Below are 21146 nucleotides of genomic sequence, written 5' to 3'. Positions count from 1 at the left end.
TCCCTCTCTCTCCCAGTTAATTCCTTTAACATCCCTTTCTTAATTGCCATCAATGAGCATCAAAACAAAGAATCAGTTTTTCCTCTTTTTTTATTATTATTATTATTTCTAGCAGACAATTTACATAAAATTCCCCTTTTAAGTTAGTGATTCACAACTTCCTGCAATAAACTACTTAAGGAGCAGCTTTGGTAAAGAATGGAATGAAACAACCAACCAAAAAAAACCCAAAAAGGAACAATCACAGCTGATTTTGCAACCAACACAATTCACCAAATTTAGATTCAAAAGAAAATCTGCCAAGCCATATTTTCTCAGTGTTTCCACATATTTCACCTTCCTCCTCCTCTGTCTCCCTTTTCAGTTTGTGCAGATGTGGGAGCTGCAGTCTGTCAAGCAGTTTGTCCTGCTAGATCATGGAAATCCATCCTTACATGATTCGTAGCCCTTGAATGGAGGACTCCAAGGTCTTGAAAGAGAGAAAAAAATCTCAATCACAATCAGCTGCAGTAACTTGTGTTAAATAACTCAGTGTAAATGGTAAGAAAAACAAGATAAAACCCCAAATATTTGAGATTAGACTAATATTCATAGAATCACAGAATGGAAGGGACCTTAAAAGACCATTTTGTTGACCCCCTTGCCATTGGCAGGGACACCTTTCACTATCCCAGGTTGCTCCAAGCCCTGTCCAGCCTGGTCTTGGACACTCCCAGGGCTGGGTCAGCCACAGCTTCTCTGGGCACCTGTGCCAGGGACTGCCCACCCTCACAGGGAAGGATTTCTTCCTGAAGCAAAGAATTTCTTCCTAACTGAAGAGCCAGAGACCACAATAGTCATTCCTTTCAAATTCAGGCATATATAAACCACTGACACAGACCTGAAACTGCACTAAAGAAGCTCATGGATCACTTCAGTCTCTTGTCTGGCTTCTGTCCCCTCCAGAACTTTCTGGCATCACATAACACAGACAACCCATTCTTTTCCTAAACCAGACCCCAGGAGTATTGGGAAGGCCAGCAGAGACCTCTGTTGGCCAGGCCTCAGCAAAACAAGCACAGGCATTATTAAATCCATTTAGAATCTTTAATATTGTATTTTCCCAATGTTTGAGGCAACTTCTTATTTTGGTAAGTTAATTCTGAGAGGGCAGGACTGTGTTCTGCAGCAGAACAGGGAGCAGAGTCCTAAGGGATGGAAGCAGGAAGAGACAACGGGCTATGTCATACCAGTAAATATTCCAGCCAGCTGTGGCTGAGATTGGAGAATAAAAGAATTGGGGGGCATTTCTACAGGGACATTATGTAATTCCATTAAAAAATTAAGTCTGTATTAACACCATCTGTTAAACAAATTGCATCTGCATTTATGCTGTTTCTTGGATCTGCTTTATGGAGTTAATTAACAGTCTTTAATATTCCAGTCTGGATTTCCTCCTGCTGGTAAAACCTGCCTTAGGGCTGAGCCCCAGGAGTTCTGTTAGAGAACAAGAAATCCCCACCAAGTTCACATAAACACAGTAGTAAAAGCAGGTGTGTACCTTGAAATCCCAGATGGTCATTGCTCCATCAATGCCGGTGGTGCAGAATTTCCGACAATCCCGTTTGTCTATCTCATAAATTGACACTTGGCTGCAACAGAGAGGGAGAGCTCCAACACCCACTGCAGAGAGCCAGGAAGCTGGGGAATTTGGGTTGAATTCTACTCCTACTCTTTCAGATGGAGACAGGACTATAGCAGGGCTTGCACTACATTTTTGGTAAAATGCCTCAGAAAAACCAGCCAAGAAAATGATGCTGGGAGCTTTTTCATGGCTTGGTGGCTGCAGCCTAAATGTTCTCCTTGAATAAAGAGGAACTGGCCAACATGCTCTGGGATCATGTGCTTTTTTTAAATGCAGGGGTATTTTACTCAGTTATCTCAGATTAAGCCTATTGATCAGTAGAATCATGGAATGGTTTGGTCTGAAGGGACCTTAAAGCTCCAATATCTGCCACTGTCCCAGGTTGCTCCAAGTCCCATCCACTGGGACATCCCATCCAAGTGGCCTTGGACACTTCTGGGATGGGGCAGCCACAGCTTCTCTGGACAACCTGCCTTAAGACCTTCACAGGGAAGAATTTTTTTCATATACCTAACCTAAATCTCCTCTCTTTCAGTTTGAAAAGAGTACTACATAATAATACATGGCAATAACATCTTGAACAGGAAGCTGGGATGTGAATTCCTGTTTGAGGTGGATTTTGCTGACCAGATTTTGCACTGTGCCACCAGCCCCTTGGGAACTCCCCACACAGTTGATAAGATAAGCTGTGTCCAGGTCACACAGCACATTAATCACAGCACACAAGAGAAGCATGCACACCATGTCAATGATTAACTGCAGCTTCCAGGTAAGCCCCAGCTTGCAGGGAAAGACTCCAAGGAAAAGGGGATACTGGGCTAAACCCCCTTGGTGGAGCAAATCTGAGCTCTGAAGAACATCCTGGGAACCAAAGTGCCAGGGAGGGCACTCCCTCCTCTCATCCTGGCAGGTGGACACTCACGTTATACTGTTCTGGTGCAGTGTCTCCAGGGTGGTGTTACGATCTTCCGTGGTGGCTCTTTTATCCATGTTCCGGAAGCGCTCCATGGCGGAAATATTGCGCTGGATGCTCTGCTTTGGAATGTCTAGTTTGGACACGAAGGTCAGCAGGCCACGGTCATCACAGTTGAAGAGCATGGGGCAGCAGTCGTGGCCCTGCAGCCAAAAAGCAGAGCCCAGTGAGGAAAAACAACCTCCCCATGCCCACCTGGTGCTGCTGCTGTCTCTGACTGACACTGTGGAACAGCTTATTTATTATTAGCTTTGTAAAATATGGTGTTTCTCCCCCTCCAAAACACGACAACACTCTAAAAGGAGAAAATACCAGACACTTACAGCTGCCACCACGCTGTTCTCAGAGACAAACGACACGCTCAGGAGTGGGAGGAACTCTGTTTTCAGCTGTGAAACCCTGAACACAAGAACATTTGTTACAGCAATTCATTGAAACCTCTCATTTTTGGCTCTAACAAAAAATAGACACCGTTCCCACACAAGGATTACTGGAAAAGCCAGCCTAGCTCAGCTGTCCTGTGGTGACTCCAGAAGGCTGTGATTTGTAGTAAGTTTTAACCTAAGGAAAATGTCCTGGAAGGTTTGCAAGAAAATGAAGCATTCCAGGTGAAAGGCTGAAGTTACCAATATTGTGTGTAAACGGGGGCAAGAGTTTAAAAGGAATAGCCCCCAAAATGTTCAGATTGATGAAACCATTAATTTTATTTAGATATTAAAAACACTTGAAGCTTTAATGCTTGACATCCTTTCAGGGGGAAAAGCCTTGATGTTCAATTAAGTCAACTTTTGTGATTTAATGACAAATGAGAAAAGAATCCTGAAACCCTTCACAGTGAATGATCTCCCCTGCCAGGTACTTATATAACTGTAGCCATCAGATCCACCACTCTAAATGGATCCCAGCAATGCCTGCATGATCCCCAGAGATCTCTGCTGCCAAAACACGTGGAGAATCTCTCACTTCTTGGCTGGAAAGCCACGGACACTGCAAAGTTATGCAGACCAAGAGGAGGAGCAGAAGGAGGAACTGCTAATTAAATAATTTGTTGGATTGGAAGGTGCAAGTTGAAACCCTGCAGCAGCAAAGCCTTAAGGACTCAGTTGGAATTAATAGTTCATGAAATGAACAACTTATTTTCCAGATCCTGGCTGGGGGTGGGGTCTTAGTTATGGAGTGAACATGTTCTGGATTCTCTTCAATCCATTTACAAGGAAATATTCATAGAATCATAGAATCAGTTGGGCTGGAAGAGACCTTTGAGATCATCAAGTCCAACCCTTGATCCAACCCCACTTTGATTGCCAGATCATGGCACTGAGTGTCACTCAAAATTCCCTACATATTTCCACACAAGAATGGAATGTAATTTCTTCTTTTTAAACGCTTTTTTTCCCCCACCAAAGTAAACTTGCTATGCCCTCACTGAGCAATTCATAAGAGAATTTTAGAGTGTATAATTTAAATTCTAAAGTATAAACCTTATTTATACAAGCCTCAGAGACACTCCTGGAATCCACAGTAACACTGGCAGGGGCAGCACTCACAGCTCTTGATGCACAACATTCCACAGAGAATCACGGAATCGCTGAGGTTGGGAAATTCCTTAAAGACCATCAAGCCCAAGAGCTGATGAGGAACACCAAGGGGGTACTTACATCATGTTTTTGGAGGCATCAGCGACGGACACGGTGCTGTCGTGGCTGACCCAGGCCAGGCGGTTCCCGCTGGCGGAGAAGCTCACGCTGTGCACCCACCCACCGCTTCCCGCTCCCCCAAACTCCGACATCAGCTGCCCAAAAGGCATCTTGGAGCCCCAGGGAGTACTGGCTGGTTTTTCATCCACCTCCTTAATGTAAGCAGAAAACACCCTGCAAATAAAAAGGGTTTCAGCGTGAACAAAGAGAGGACAAATCTCCTGGGAGCGGCGGGTGATTTTCACGTTGGAAGCTGTGAGGGTAAGAAAAGGCTTTTTGAGTTAGGAAAGGTTTTGGAGCTGCAGGCAGATCCTGAGGCTTACTAGTTGGTACTTCATTAGTACTGTGAGAAAAACCAGCAAGCTAACAGAAACAAAATGAGATAAGAAGGTTTGGGGAGAAGCTATCCATGAGAAAAGAATGTTGAAGAGATAAATTTCTCACGGCAGAGAGAAATCTGTGCAGAAAGTAACATCCAATTGAAGCTGTAATAAGGTTTATAGACACTGTGATCATAGAATAGAATCATGGTTAGTTCAAACTACAGTGGTACAAAACAATAATCCCACCACCTGGCTTATGATTCACAGAATCATAGAATGGATTGGGTTGGAAAAGACCTCTGAGATCAGCAAGTCCAACCCTTGATCCAACCCCACTGTGATCACCAGCCCAGGGCACTCCGTGCCCTGGGCTGGTGATCACAGTGGGGTTGGATCAAGATGTGGTGGATTCTCACTCAGTGCCACATCCACAGAATCACAGAATGGATTGGGTTGGAAAAGACCTCCGAGATCATCAAGTCCAACCCTTAGTCCAACTCCAGCCCCTTTACCAGATCATGGCACTCAGTGCCACGGCCAAGCTCAGTTTAAAAACCTCCAGGGATGGGGAATCCACCCCCTCTCTGGGCAGCCCATTCCAATGCCTGAGCACTCTCTCTGCAAAGAATTTTTTTCTGATCTCCAACTTCAATTTCCCCTGGCAGAGCTTGAGCTCATCGTGCCCCCTTGTCCTATTGCTGAGTGCCTGGGAGAAGAGACCAACCCCCACCTGGCCACAACTTCCCTTCAGGTAGTTCTAGTGATACAGGTGGTACAGTGGTATAACCTAAAGAACTTGGCTGTGGGTAGGATTTGACAACATATATTGTGCAATTTGGAGTTAGAGTGTATCTTTTACTCTCTTCTTTCCTGCTTGCCTTTTTCTTTCCTGGAGTGATTTAATAAAATATCTTGTATGTGACATCTGTGAACTGTGCCCTCTTCTTTTTGGCTGCCACGACCTCCCTGTGTTCTGCCACAGGAAGCAGAGGGATGTATTTAATTTTCCCCAAAATAAAGTATTATGGTATCTTTGAGCAAGCCTGGGAGGTTCAGTGTGCAGAGAGGAAGCAGCAGCACACAGGGTGTGAAGCACACAGGTTAGAGAAAGCAGCAGCACACAAGGTGTGAAGCACACAGGTTTTTCATACAGGCTGTTCCTGTACCCCTCTCCTCCTTTTCCAGAAGGTGGCACAAAAACACAGTCAGTGCACTCTGCACCGTGCCAAGAATTCCCTTTCATCCCTTCGTGGTGTAACAGCTCTCCAGAGTCACCCCTCACTCAGAGAACACCAAGGAACAGCTCTGTATAATTAGAAGCTAATACAAACACCTACAGAATTACCCACTTTTTAAGAACATTCACTTTTTAGCAGGATTTCAAAGAAAGAACCTCCATGTTCTAATGCCAAAGGGGCTCTGAGCCACCTTCTTGCAGCTCATTATTAGAAAGAAACCCTTGAAAACCTGAAATACCACAATGTTTTTATAGGTGTTTTTTTCCCAGCACTACAATTTTCAAGATATGTTTAAATAGGAAGCCTCCCCCTTTCATCAAATTCCTTCTGCATGATTCAGACATGCCACAATATGGTGTTCTGGACTGTTACCATGGAATTCACTGGGATGTCACCAGCGTAGGATTAGAGTCCATTGAGCAGGAGGAGCAAGGCAGATACACCACACTACTACCAGGGGGAAAAAAATCAGTATAAATGAAAATCTGTGATCAAATATTCATGGTTGCAGTCAAACACAAAAAGGAATTATTTTATGGTGAGTCTAAGGAAATGTAGCTCCCCCTTCCCTGTGTTTTAAATCTTTTACATGTGTGGGGTAAGCACTTCCAAAGGTGCCCATATTCAGCTTATTCCAATAAAGCTGCTCATTTGGAATGAGAGGGTACCATAACAGCAGCTAAATTAGGAATGGATTTTCAGGGAATTAAGTATGAATTTATATTTGGCTCCATCAGTTTAAATATAATCTAACGATAATCCTTCAAAAAACTTAATTTTCTAGAGCTGTTTAAAAGGATGGTTCTAATGTATGGAAATAGGACAAGATGTTGAAAGGAACAGCCTTTGACACAAGGCAGGAAAATCATTCCTAAGCAGTGAAAGGTCTCAAATTTAACTGTTAGTTAAAATAAGTCTTTTCCCTTACTAAAATCTCCCTCTTTTTTAAAACCAGATTGAAGGTCCCAGCCTTCAAAGAACACTGGGAAATGACTTTTATTCCAGAGCAACACTGTTCCAGCAAAATATAAAATTCACACCCAAGCAGTGCCATCAGCTACACATATTATATTTTTTTTAAGATAAATGTAAGGGGAGCTCATCTATCTAGGCCAACCACCAAAAACTCTGCTGAATAAACACCCATCAACCTGCAGCCTCCTGCCCTCCAATCTTTTCCCAAAATACCTCCCACTTAGCTACTTATTAGTTGGCAGTGGCTCTGGAAGATCCATTTCATAATTTTCATCAGAACAGGTGAATATTTCAGGGCCTTTATTATCTTTCATATGGAACTGAACATTCCCCAAGGAGTTCTAGAGATCTGCACTCATTGATTAACAAATAAAATAGTTTTTCATGGTTTGGGGAAGAAATAGAAACACAAATCCACTACTTTTCTTTAATTTTTCTATATGGATATTTCTATGGTAAAAGCAGCAAAATTAAACAAATCATCCTAAAGTAAAGTCTTAAGGAAGAGCAGAAAGTTTCTCAAATGTTGCAAACCAAGATCTGGGTCTTTCCTTTTTCAAAATACACCCATTTTTCAGAGAAATAAGATGCAGGACAGTGAGTTTTCTGACGGGAAACAAAAGACTAAGCAAGTCTTCTTAGAGAACCTCCCTTGGAAATTGAACCACACTTTGACTTTCTTTCAAAAAATATAAAAGGTTTTTAAAAATCACACTGAACAGAAGAACTGTGTGAATCTAACTGTTCAACCAAGCAGGAGAAAGGAGATAAGCAGGGATGCAATGCATTTAACAGGCACATGGAAAAGCTCAAGGCCAAAGTCATATAAATATACACACACAAACACACATATATATTTTTTTTTCAGGTGACCTAATGGCAAATCCCAAGATCCTTTATGAACACACATGAAAAAATTTCCACATGTGAAAAGCAGCTGCTTCTGGAAGATGGGTGAGTACATTTGACATCACATTTTTGTGACAGAAGTGAATACTGAAAACTGGAGATAAGGCAGGAAAGGGAGACCACACTCTTTCCCAGCTTCCATCTAACATTGTTCCTTACATAAAAGGTGTCAAAGGATGGGGTTTAGATGCAAGGGTTTCATTCTGAAATAAGGAATGTAATAGTCAATCCCACCTCCCCTTCCCACTCCTCCTTAGTCATTTTTAGCACACACTTTGAAGCTTAAAAATTGCCCTATTACATAAAGAATTTAAGAAAAGAAGAAGCTTTCATTATCATTCAAGGTACAAGTGATGAAGTGAGTGTGAATCCAAGCCAGCACTGCAGACACAGCTCCCCATGCAGGTTCCCTGCAGTGACCCCAATCCCTCACACAGAGCAGCCTGCAGGGCCCATCCCTCATCCTGTAACTTCACAATCAGTTTGAAAGTCCACCCCATCCATCTCTCATGACAAACAGCCTTTTTTTTGTAAAGTTCTTCAAAAAAAATGTGTTTCATTGCAGTGAGTTGCAGGTGGATCAACTCCTTGGCTGTGAGAACAGAGGCCAGCACAGAGAAAAGGGGAGACAACAATGGACTCAGGGAAGACAAAGATGGGATAACACCTTTGTTAGTGCAAACTTACTCTGAACTTTGGAACTGCACTGTAAGGATATTGCTTTTTAAATTCTAACTAGAGGTGTTGGTGTGCTGTAAAACAACACCTGTTAATCTAATTCAGGCTAACAAACAGCTCTCAGCCCCAGTGCATGCACAGCAATACCACTGCTGTGACTGCTAGGAAAGGAACCCCCAATTCCCTAAATTCAGGGGTGTCCCTCAGCAGATCCACATCAGCAGTGCAAAGCCAGCATGCAGCAGCACCAAAGCCCATGTTTCTCAGGCTGGGTATTTTGTTACCAAAAAGAATATGCAATGAGCCATCTTTTATTCTGCTGACTTGATCCAGTAATCCAAATTACACACAGATGCTTCAGTTTCTCTCACCTGCACTTGAAGTCACAGGATCCTGCAGCCAAGAGAACATTGTTGGGGTGCCAGTCCAGGCTGAGGACAGTGGAACGAATGGGCTTTTTGATGTGTTTGCTCACCCACCTGAAATAAGAAAAAAAGAAAGATATATAAAATCTATATGAACATATTTTACCTGACTCCCCCACGTACTCCTCAAAAAAATCACTCCTTGACAATGACTAAACACACCAGTTTTGGAAAATGCATCATGCCCAAATCTTTCACATTCCCTGGTGCAATCTCTGAACTTTTTATGCCTATCTTAATTAAAATTTTAAATACTATGAACTAACTTGTTAAATATGTATCTCCTCACCTGAGCCCTATTCCCCTTCAAATTAATTTTTATAATGCATCAGATGGAAGCCCTTAATGTGAATTTTGCACAGGAATTGCCTGGTCCCTCACACCCCATGAACACGAGATCAGCTGTGACTGTCACACTGAGCAAAGCAGCCCCATTTTCATGGATCACAAGCCCTTTCCAACGAGTTCTGTAGGCCCAACTCTTGCCTATTGACTTATCTACTGTTTAATAACACAATAACTGTAAACCAAAACAAGTAAATGGGGGAACTGCCAATGATATGACCAGTGCATTCATCTCTATTATCTGCAGTGCAGTGCAAAGTGGTCCTGCTGCTGAATGCATCAATACTGGCCTAAATATGTCTCAGCAGATTTAGCTTATCTGAACTATTTACAAAATAGTAATGAAATCTGGTATTCACTTGATGGCCTTTGGGATGATGGTGCATTTTTTTTATTTTACTTCCATCAAGCACAAGTTTTAAGGATCACATTAAATTAATTTTCTTTAGCATATGGGGTTTTGATTCTTTTGCAGTGAGGCAGAGAAAATAATGATAAGTGAATATGCTGGAAAGGAGAAAAATCCAAAACAATCTTTAAAATGTATTTTGCAGATGGTGCCACTGTTTTTTATCTCCACATGGCAGACTGCACACAGGACACCTGTGTTTCTGTGCCTGTTCATGCACCCAAAGCAAGACATGCTCCACATACTGATTTCACCTATAGATGATACAGCAAATCAAAGAGAAAAGACCAGAAGCACTAAAAGTTTAGCTGCCAATGAGTAAAAGTGTTAATGGTGGAAATATTTGTGACAGAAATCTATAAACTGTGATATAAGTACATGACAAAATGCAGAATAGGCCAATGAAAAGATGAAACATCTTCTAACAGACCACCCTGGAGATGTCACAGACTCAAACCCTTTAATGACAACAAATGGCTCAAAATAATGTATATGGAAGAAAGACTCAAGTGAAGGTTTCTTGATTCATTCTGGAACGAGGTGGAGGAAGGAAACATTTCTCTTTTTACAACCATACAGTTGTAGTAAATACATTTTTACTCTGCAGAAATTCTTGCACTTTTAGAAAAGCAACATATGTTTCTGGCAGTCAGACAGAACAGATCCACACCAACATGTACCACCTGAAAATATGGGCAGTCAAAGGCCTTGAGGCACAGAAACACAGGTGTCCTGTGTGCAGTCTGCCATGTGGAGATAAACAACAGTGACACCGTCTACAAAATACATTTTAAAGATTGTTTTGGGCTTTTCTGCTTTCCAGCATATTCACTTATCATTATTTTCTCTGCCAGGGCAGTTAAATGCCTCCCTGACATCCGATCCCGTCAGACCTCGGAAGCTCAGCAGGGTCAGCCCCGGATTAGTACTTGGATGGGAGACCTCCTGGGAAATGCCGGGTGCTGTAGGTTCTAGTCCTGAGGACTTCACTGTCACTGTCCAAGCTCGCTCGGCCGTGGCAGATGAACCTCAGGACTGAAACGGTGGGGCCAGTTCTGCACACGCTGAGCCTCACCTAAAATCCACTGTGCAGGCTGGAAGGGCACACCCACATGGGAACAGCCCTTCCCAAATCTTCGTTCGCGAAGACGAGCCACACACACACATTTTCTCTGCCTCACTTGTCTACAAAAGAATCAAAACCCCACATGCTAAAGAAAATTAATTTAATGTGAGGCCAGAGTAAAGAAGAGAGGGAATACTTCCTCCAAAATGGAGAAAGCCCAGAAAAGAATTGGTAAGGACATCACATTTCCTGACGATTTTAGAAATTGGTAAAACAGTAACCTAGTTACCAGCATTAAACTCCAGGCTTCAGCTTTCCTGTGCAGACCTTGAGGGTATAACCAGAAATTAAACTCCAACAGCTCACCAGTCATTTTCAGACTCGAAGTAGCACACGGATATAAGTCGAGCTCCACTTCCCACAGCGAATTTGTTCTCCAGGGGAGACCACTTGACGAAGGTGGCGGCGCGGTTGATGCGCAGGATGACCAGGGTGGGTTTCCACACGCCGTCCTTCTGGCTCCACACGTAGGCGTTGCGGTCAGCCCCGCACGTCACGATGCGGTCGCTCTTGGGAGCCCAGTCGATGCCTGCAGGGTGAGAGCTCACAGCAATGAACTTCTCCCTTTATGCTGTTTGTTTTACATTAAGGTAAAACAGAGATGACAGAATCACAGACTATTCTGAGTTGGAAGGGACCCACAAGGATCAGCCAGTCCAACTCTTAAGTCAATGGCCCAGACAGGGGATTGACCCCATGACCTTGGCATTATTACAACCAAGTTTTAACCAAATGAGCTGATCTCAGGGTCACCTCACAACCAACTGAGCTCATCTCAGGGTCAACTCACAACCAACTGAGCTCATCTCAGGGTTGCCTTCTATCATAGAACAGTTTGAGTTGGAAGGGACTTTAAAGGTCATCTCATTCCAACCCCCTGCCAAGGGCTGGGACACCTCCCACCAGCCCAGGTTTGCTCCAAGCCCCATCCAACCTGGCCTTGGACACTCCCAGGGATGGGGCAGCCACAGCTTCTCTGGGCAACCTGTGCCAGGGCCTGCCCACCCTCACAGGGAAGGATTTCTTCCATAAATGTAACCTAAATTTCCCCCCTTTCAGTCTGTGCCCAGTACTCCTTGTCCTGTCACTGCAGCTCCTGATGGACTGATCAGAGACAGTTATTACTGTTGGGTTATTCTCCAGGAGCCATTTCAACCTGTTTGGGGTACCTGTTTCTCCCTCTAGCTTTCACCAGAACTGCAGATCCCAAATCCCACAGGGATTTTCCCACTAAACCCACTGCGATCTTGGCCAACAGGTGGAGCTCTGCAGTCTGGCCAAGGCCTGTCCATCACCACCCTCCACACCTCTGATGATCTCGGAGGTCTTTTCCAACTCAATTGATTCTATGATTCTGTGATCACCACCCTCCACACCTCTGATTCTGCAAGATCTGGCCCAACAGCTGAAACCCAGCAATTCCAAAACTGCACAACCTCTAACAAAGCTGTCTGCTCGCTGCCAGACGGCAGCCACGATCTAAAGTTTAGATAACAGGGAGTGTTTTTTGTTAGAAGTCACAAATCTTTGTATACTGACAAAATCCTCACATTTTTTCCACACCTTTTTAAGCTGTGCCACGAGAAAAGAGAGGTTTACCAAACAAAAATAACAATTCAAACAACAGAACAAAGCCTTTGATAATGCTGCCATTGCTTCTTTTCCCTCCCAGGCAATTAAGGATGTTCTCAACTGGAAAGTCTTATGGGAACATTATTTTTCATCTTTTCTCTAGCAACCTTCTTTGAGATGCAGAGTGTGGTCCTGAACTCTCCTGCCACAAATTAAGTGTCAATGGTTTTCCATAACTACATTTAGTACTAAAAACATCTCTTAAGTTCACAAATTGCAAGCGGAATAAAAGCTGTGGAAAGAATTTGTACTAATTTAACCATATTATTCATGTATTGTCTACTTCAAAATTGGTTTATGCTTAAAATGTTCAATTTTGAAGAGGTTGGTGGTCTGAAACCACAGTTAGAGGAGTCTTGTGAAAGAGGGGCCATCCTGCCTCTTTACTGCTCTTGTCCTGCACCAGCACCAGGGCTGTTCTGACCCATGGCAAGTTCAGCTTTTTAGCTTAGCAGAAAACGAAGCAATTAAGAGTAAATAAAGCTCTCCCTGTAAGTGAGCAGGGGCAGCTCATCACAAACCTGAGCTGAGGGGAGGACCTTGACCCTTGTGCTCAGGGGCTGGAGTGGCAGAGCTGACTCACTCCTGTCAGAGGTTACAAACAGTTTGATCACTTGAGCTCCTGTGTGTGGCCACAGCTGAACTCCACTCCTTACAACCCCCAAGCACTCAGTATTCCAAAGGTATACACTGTGCAGGGAGAGCTCTTTTCCCAACTCATGAATATTTGGCTTCCAACATTAACAGGTACAAGTAAAATGCAGAGAAAAGTCTTTGGGGAGCAGCACCTTGTTTGTAAATTCAGCCCAAGTGACTTCACAAAGCAGCACAGACAGTTGTGCTCTTGGACAGCAAGAATTGGAAAAATTGAATAAAATTCCTGGAAAATGCTGTTGGGCAGATACTCCTGCCCATTAGTGAGCTGAGAACAGAATAAAGGATATTGCTGCTTTGAGCAAGTGCTTGTATTAATTATTTTTATTTCCTTAGAGAATAAAGCCCTACCATGAAAAAACCCCAGTAATATAAGACTGCCACAGGGTAATCACATTTTTAAAGTAACATCCCGTGACTCATCGTGGCAGCTCCTCCTGATTTTCACTGTGGATGTAAAGAACTCTGGGCCTGCAATAAATGTGCTCACTGATGGTCTGTCATAAGTCCAGGATTGACCACTTCAAATGTTTATACAGTCCCTAAAAAAGGGTATTTATTGCTGTTGGAAACCATAAAACAACGTTACAGTCATATACTTGATGAAATTTTACTGCTAGCACTTGAAAGGGAGCATCATGTATCACTGTGACACCACCAGGCTACTTCAGCAGACTGAAAATGTGTTCTCATTATGTCATTTCGGATGAAAAATAAGCAATAGATAAGAAAAAAAGGCTCAGTTACTCCACTGAAATGTCTGGAAATGAGATAGGGCTTTTCTTCCTAACACTCACTGCATGCAGTCCAGAAAAATGCTGCAAGGCTCTCTCTAAGTGGGAATGCCAACCTATAAAAAGATCTATTTACTCACCACTTGCAGATTTCCTTTTCAGTCCCCACTGGGGAAATGAGGGGGGTGGGAAAAGTCTGTGCCTGCCTCGGCAGAGTCTCACCTGTGATGTGTCCATTGTGCTCCTTCAGCTCATGAGCCTTCACCCACTGGTTCCCACTCTTCTTGTAGATGTGGACCTCATGGTTATTGGGGCTAATGGCAATCTCTAGAGAGAACAAATAAAACAATCCAATAGTACTGAAGGCTTGTTGGTTACAAATGATTTATTTGAGAAGACTTTCCCATCTAAACGCTCTGTTCTCAGATTTGAGAGCATCACAAGGGGTTTGTAAACACAGGGGCAATATCCCTGGAAAACCCTGAATAATCATGGAATGGTTTGTGTTGGAAAGGACCTTAAAGATCATACAGTTTCCACCCCCTGCCATGGGCAGGGACACCTTCCACCAGCCCAGGTTGCTCCAAGCCCTGTCCAACCTGGCCATGGACACTCCCAGGGCTGGGGCAGCCACAGCTTCTCTGCCCAACCTTCCAGGGAAGGATTTATTCCCAATATCCCACCTAAATCCCCTCTCTGTTAGTCTGACAGATACACATGATGCACATACCATGGTCATGACTGTTCTGTACAGAGAGACAACATATTTGGAACACTGAAGTCCACATTATATTGGAAAACTGAACTATTAAAAGAAAGGACTGTTTGGGGGTATGGAAACAGGGGGTCAGAGAGGGTGAGAGGGCCAGGTTACACTCACGAGGGGCAGAGCAAGAGGCAAAGCTTTCTGAACACCAGGAAGGCTCGATTTGCTCCTGTTCCAGAGCTCTGCAATGAGTTTAGGAAAGCTCAGCTTGTGCTTTTGGATCACATGTAGAACAATTAATATTTAGCACTTTGTATCCGACCATACCTTCCCTAAATGTGATCCAGAACATTCCAAGCCCACAAACTGACATCAAGAGAGAACAGCAATAGAAAAAACAAATTAAAATTAAACCATATTACTCACGAGTCCTGTCTCTGTTCCAGGCATGGCAGGTGATTGGCTCCAGCAGGAACTGATGTAGAGACATTCCGAGTTTAAGGGATTTCTATGTTGTAAAAAGTGAAAGGGCTGAAAGGTGTAAAAAGGAAAACAAAACAGTTCAAAATGAGAGAATTATTGAAACAAAGCTAAATTTCAACATTTACTGAGTTTTTTTCAGTGCAGTGGTACAACTGACTTGCAGGAGGTCACAACTTACTCAGTAAATATGTTAATGCTGCTCAAGAGCTGCCTGTGCCACACGCCCTGGTATCTTTAGTAGGACAATGAATATTAATTGCCCTGCTTGCTTTAGCTAATTGCAATTACCCTAAGAGCCACAGCTTCTTAGTGTATCCTCCCAGAGAAGGGAGCAGGTTGTCAAGAAATCTAATAAACCTCCTGATTTTACTATGGAAATAGAATAATTAAAAAAATAAATATCTGGGACATAGCTCAGTAAAGTGGTTAAAAACCCTGACGTGTTCCAGGCTCACAGGCAGCACTGCAACAAAATATTCTGTCAGGAGGTTAAACTGAAGCATAAATGTGATCTGTTGATGTATTACTTGATAAATCCATTTATATGTATCCTAGGGAAAAATTATTAAGATTAGTAATTAACTAATTAGTAATTTCTTCAAAGTAATTCTAGCACTGAACTATTTGATAGTCAGGCTCTTGCCCCCATGAGACTCAAACACCAGAAGAACAAGCTGAATCATTGCAGTTTGTGAGTATTTTGTTTTAAAAAGCTAAATATCTAGTTTTTATTTCAATTTATGGCTATTTCAAGAGTCAGTGCTGAACATCTGTAACTGAAGGTGCATCCACCTGAAAAGCTGCTTAAAATATTTTTAATATGTTATTTTCTAAAATATTGTATTCTGTGTCCTGTATCAACCAAGGGCAGCATAAATGGATGGAAAACAACACCATGAAAACTCAAGGTCACCTGTAATAATTATAATGTGCACAATTCAAGACATCCAAAGTGGATTTGTTGATTCCTTCCACACATTCCACTGATTTTCACAGCAATTTATCACTGGCTGATGGACCAAAGTGTTTTACCCCCACAGGTACATTGAGAAAGAACCATCTCCGTGATGTCATTCCAAGACATCCACACCCATCAGAGCCTGAAAGTACAACACACCCAGGTAAGGCCGTGCTGGCAGAGGGTGGAGACTCCAGGACAAGGTAGGAATTTGGAAGCAAACAGGAAATGAAGGCAATCCAACAGAAACTCAGGAGTGAACCAGGGCTGAGTAAATTCTTACTGAGCTTTAGCAATGACTATCACACCACAAAGTTTAACAAATATCCTGAAAGTGCTGGATCTTGGAGCAGAGGTGAGACAGAACTTCTTCACCAATTCAAGTAACTGGAGAGACGTTATTTTAGTTGATTTTTTCTTTATAAAAATAACTGGAAAACCCCTTTTTTTTAAGGAAATGAAGCCTTGTTATTTTAATGAAATGCAAATTATGGTGTCCTTAGATACAACTTTCAACTATACAAGCTTGAGGTCCAGTTCACAATTTAAACCAGCACGAGTTTCATGGTTCTAATAATCACATTCTATCAATCAAATGAAATTATTAAATATACACAGCCCTAAGCAAAATAATTTTTTTTGTTAATGTGAAAGTGTTGACATAATCAGAGTTACCTCTGACCTTGGGCATCCATCACTTGAGATTCCATGTGTGAATATAAGCAAAACACAACTGCAAAGTGCTTTTTCCAGGATCTTGCTTTAGCTCATGCCAACATTCAGTAGCAGCACATTTCCATATACAGGAAAAGTTCAAGAGCTGTTCCACCAACAAGGAATGCTCAGCCTTTGCTACTCTTTCCGAAATAAAATGTAAAAATATCCAACCTCCCCTCCCCAAGGAATGCAGCTATTTGGAAACACAACCCTGGCACTTCTTGTCACAGGTTGGCACTGCATATAAAACACAGTCCCATCCTAATTTCTACTTGAAATATTTTTCCTTAGCTGTTCCCAAAGTTGTATCATCTGTTCCTTCCCATTGACTGAGTTTCTTGGGCTCCATAACTTGGTACAAGTGATTATTTTCCATTCTGGTTTGGTAACAAACCCACAAAACCCAACAGTGATGATAAACCTCAAAAAGCACTGCTGTGTCTGTCCCCTGATAAGTGCAGTGCTATTTTCTTCAGGAAGATAAATCTTATTGAAGTTTTCCAGTTATATTTATTCCTTACCAATACACAGACAAAATCAAACTCGTATTTCAGTAGGGAAAATGCCACTGGCCCTCTGATAAATTAATAACCTTTCTTTCAGCCAACCCCAGAATCTCACACAGGGAAGATAATGTCAGGATTACTTTGTTAGTCAAGCACTTAATGCAGCTTTCCCTCAGCTTTTATCCCCAAATACAAAGTAACTGGCCTCGAGTTTCAATTATTTTTTAAAAGGAATTAAAAGAAGGAATCTCACACTTTTGTACCATAGGAGTTCTTTCAGTGTAAGGACTGAAAGGATCAAGTACAGCAGGAATTCTTTCAGTATAAGGACTGAATGGATCAAGGTTGGGAAATACAGGGCTCAGCTGTCAGTTCTCCAAGGGGTAAAAAATATGTGCTCTAAGTCCATCCCTGGAGAAGCAACCAGCCAGGATGTAGGTTTGGAAGTGCAGATGGAAGGTGGATGTGTGCCAGGGAGAGAGAGAAAGGGATCTTTTTAATCCCTGCACCTGCAGCACTTCCAAACACCTGGAATCCGGTGCCTGTGCCTAAGGACAACCTCCCACCACTGTCCTGCCCTTCCAGGTCACTCCCAAGGGGGTGATTCCTCTGGGCATCTCCTGACATGGGACAGCGGGATGGGGATGGATGGGGGGGCTGAGGCCCTGCCAGCACCAGGGCATGGCAGAGCTGGGGGGCATGGGGGAGAGCTGGGGGGCACGGAGAGGGGGAGATGGGGGGCACGGAGAGGGGGAGATGGGGGGCCACAAAGATGGGGGGACATGGAGGGCACAGTGCTGGGGAGCACAGAGAGGGGGAGATGGGGGCAAAGAGAGGGGGAGATGGGGGCAAAGAGAGGGGGAGATGGGGGGACATGGAGGGCACATTGCTGGGGAGCACAGAGAGGGGGAGATGGGGGCAAAGAGAGGGGGAGATGGGGGGACATGGAGAGGGGGAGATGGGGGGGCCACAAAGATGGGGGGACATGGAGGGCACAGTGCTGGGGAGCACAGAGAGGGGGAGATGGGGGCACAGAGGAGGATATGGGGAAGACACAGAGAGGGGAATATGGGGGGACACACTGATGGGGGCACAGAGGAGGAGACAGGGGAGCACGGATGGAGATATGGGGGGGCACAAGGGAGGATATGGGGGGACGCAGAGAGGGGGATATGGGGGGGCACGAAGACGGGGGGCATGGAGGGCACAGTGATGGGGGGCACAGAGAGGGGGAGATGGGGGGCATGGAGTGGGAATTGGGGGGCACGGAGATGGGGGGCATGGAGGGCACGGTGATGGGGGACACGGAGAGGGGGAGATGGGGGAGCACAGATGGAGATATGGGGGGGCACAGGGGAGGATATGGGGGACACGGCAGACGGGGGGGTCACGGCGGGGGCTAAGGGCGGGCACAGCGGGGCATACAGAGGGGCACGGCCGGCACTGCCCCTCCCTGGTCCCTCAGCAGGGCACCCATCGCCCCTCACTAGGGCAGCGATGCTGCGGCGCCTCCCTCTTACCTCCCCCGCCCACCATCCCACCGCGTCCCCAGCCACCCCCTGAGCCCGGCGGGCTCCTCGCAGTCCCCCGCGGCGGGGCAGGGCGAGGCGGGGCGGGGCAGGGCAGGGCGGGGCAGGGCAGGGCTCACCTCGGCGGCGGCGGCGGAGCGGGACCCGCGGACTCTGGGCAGTCAACGCGACTCCGCTCCGGCGCGGGCGAGGCCGAGCGGGCCCGGGCGGACGCGGCCGGCAGGAAACGCGCCCCGCGCACGCGCAGGACACGCCCCGCTCGCGCAGCGCCGGCGCATGCGCAGCCCCGCAGGGAGCGCCGGGGAGGGTCGGACACAGAGCGGGGATCTGAGCGCCACGAAAGGGTTTTAAGTTGTAAAAATGCAGGTGGATTGTCTCTACCCCCGTCACAGAGGCGCCCACAGGAGTGATGGGCTCGCCCCCGTGTCGGTGCGGGAGCGCTGGAGCAGGGGAAGGAGTGTGTGGTGTCCAGTGTGGGTCTCTCGTGGCGCTCCCTGAGGCCGTTTCTTCAATCCTCTCCAGAGGGCTCTGCCCACCTCGCTGCGGGCTCCGCTGAGGGGCATTATTGTCATCAGGACAAGGAGGGGGAAGGAAAAGGGATCTCCCGCCCGGGTTGTTTCTCTGAAGAGAGAGAAGCAAAGGTGCGATTGTTAATTGTGTCCAGTGGGTGCCTCCGAAAACACAGAGGGGGCAGCAATACTGAGCACAAACACCAGAAGGGAAACTCTAGGGAGAGCTCAGAGCCCCTTCCAGTGCCCAAAGGGGCTCCAGGAGTGGGGAGGGAGCGGGACAAGGGATGGAGGGACAGGACACAGGGAATGGCTTCAAACTGACAGAGGGCAGCGTTGGGTGGGATACTGGGAAGGAATTTCTCCCTGGGAGGGTGGGCAGGCCCTGGCACAGGTTGGGCAGAGAAGATGTGGCTGCCCCATCCCTGGAAGTGTCCAAGGCCAGACTGGACAGGGCGTGGAGCAACCTGGGATAGTGGAAGGTGCCCCTCCCCATGGCAGGGGGAGAAAACTATTAAGGTCCTTTCCAGCACAAACCATTCCATGATTCTGTGGCTCAAATATCAAACAAATTGCATTAGCAAGACTTTGCTCTTGATCCCCTTGAGGAGCTGCCCCCTCTTTGGGCTCTCCTGGTTTGCATTTTTGAAGTCCATTGCCCATGGGATTTTGTGAGCTCAAGTACAGCAACAGAACAAAACAGGGGGAATGGGGGGAGATGAGTGATTCCCTGACACACTGGGAAGCAATAGAGCAGTGAGTTTAATTTCAGGTCTGAGAGAAAATAAACAACTTATAAGCATCTCGAAGGGAAAAGAAAGAAGGTGAATGCTGGCCAGTATGGCTTTGTTGTGAATGAATTGAGCCAATCTAATTTCCTTTTCTGGCAGCACAACAAGGATTGCAGATAAGGACAAAGCAGTGTATGTCATATATCTTGATTTTTAGTGAAGCTTCTGCCACTGGCTTGCAGGGTATTCTAATAATAAACTGGGAAACAAGTCTAGATGGTACCACTCTAAAGGAGTTGCAAAACAGGTTGAGGGAGAAAGTCCTTGATATCAGTGCTCGTACAGGGAATTACCTGTGCATTACTCATCTGTGATGAAACAATGCAATTACTGCATTTGGGGATGAGATCAAGTTCAGAATAAACACAGTGGTAGAACTAGTATTTAAAACAGCTCTATGGAAAAAAAATAGGATGTGGTTCAGCAGCAGGTGGATTTCAACACCATTCACTTCAGAGTGACAGGACTGGGAATGGGGCAGTTGGAAAGGATGGAGGGTCCGTGGGTCAAAAGCTGAACAGGAATCCAAAATATCTTGTTGCAGAAGAATCAGACACCATGCAGGTCCATTTAGGTAAGAAAATACAAATAATAAACACAGGAATCCTGCTCTGCTGAGCCAGTCCTGGGCTGTGCACCAGAGAAATGTGGGTGATTTGGAGAAAAAGGTGTCAATAATGATGAGTCTTTGAACACCCAGCTCTGCTGAGCCTGTTGAGAGGACAGAAAGCTGAGGGGAGATGTGTGTAGTCTTCAAACAGATTAAAGGCTGCAGCTCTGGGGAAAGGAACAGTTTGTTCTCTGAGATCCACAGGGTAGGGTGAAAAGTCCTAAACTGAGACAGCAGCAAGGCAGATCTGGGCTGTGGGGGGAAAATCCTCAGTGATTCCTTTGAAGTAGCCAAGCCCTGTGTTAGGAGGTGACTGGACAGGATGTAGGGCTGATTTTAGAGGTTTTGAAGGATGGATCAGAAATATTTGTCACATATATGTGGCCAAGGTGCAATGTAAGGTCTGGTTTTGAGGGAGGAGACAAGCCAGGAGGCTCTGTCAGTGTGGCTGTGGCTCTGTGATCATTGCAGCCCTTATTGGCTCAACAATAAACCTGGATCAGCTGCAGGGATTAGAGACTCAACTAGGCCGAGGGAAATTATGTAACAGCAGCAAAATTACACTTTAAGCACCAGTTTTACGTTTACAAATCAT

At 45.0% G+C, this 21146-nt stretch overlaps 1 protein-coding gene across 1 annotated transcript; it reads right to left on the bottom strand.

Annotated features, from left to right (window-relative positions):
- Window positions 1-72: 72 nt before the first annotated feature.
- On the bottom strand, window positions 73-18884 carry ARPC1A (actin related protein 2/3 complex subunit 1A). Its single transcript, XM_071571213.1, has 10 exons — window positions 18761-18884; window positions 14875-14979; window positions 13965-14069; window positions 11029-11251; window positions 8789-8896; window positions 4256-4468; window positions 2921-2996; window positions 2547-2740; window positions 1541-1631; window positions 73-469 (listed from the first exon to the last, which is right to left on the bottom strand). Exons 2-10 carry the CDS (start codon window positions 14936-14938, stop codon window positions 431-433), a joined length of 1113 nt encoding a protein of 370 aa, XP_071427314.1. The 5' UTR covers window positions 14939-14979; window positions 18761-18884; the 3' UTR covers window positions 73-430.
- Window positions 18885-21146: the final 2262 nt, after the last annotated feature.

Source organism: Pithys albifrons, chromosome 16 (assembly GCF_047495875.1).
Source record: "Pithys albifrons albifrons isolate INPA30051 chromosome 16, PitAlb_v1, whole genome shotgun sequence".
Classification (NCBI taxonomy): Eukaryota; Metazoa; Chordata; class Aves; order Passeriformes; family Thamnophilidae; genus Pithys; species Pithys albifrons.
This window is presented reverse-complemented; position numbering and strand designations above follow the sequence as displayed.

Excerpts from the sequence above, each read along its gene's own strand:
- ARPC1A (XM_071571213.1), bottom strand. The coding sequence starts at position 14,938 with ATGTCTCTACATCAGTTCCTGCTGGAGCCAATCACCTGCCATGCCTGG. Across the intron at positions 8,897-11,028 it reads TTCGAGTCTGAAAATGACTG|GTGGGTGAGCAAACACATCA; the intron begins GTGAGCTGTTGG and ends TTCTTATTTCAG. Across the intron at positions 2,741-2,920 it reads AGAACAGCGTGGTGGCAGCT|GGCCACGACTGCTGCCCCAT; the intron begins GTAAGTGTCTGG and ends TTTTGGCTGCAG.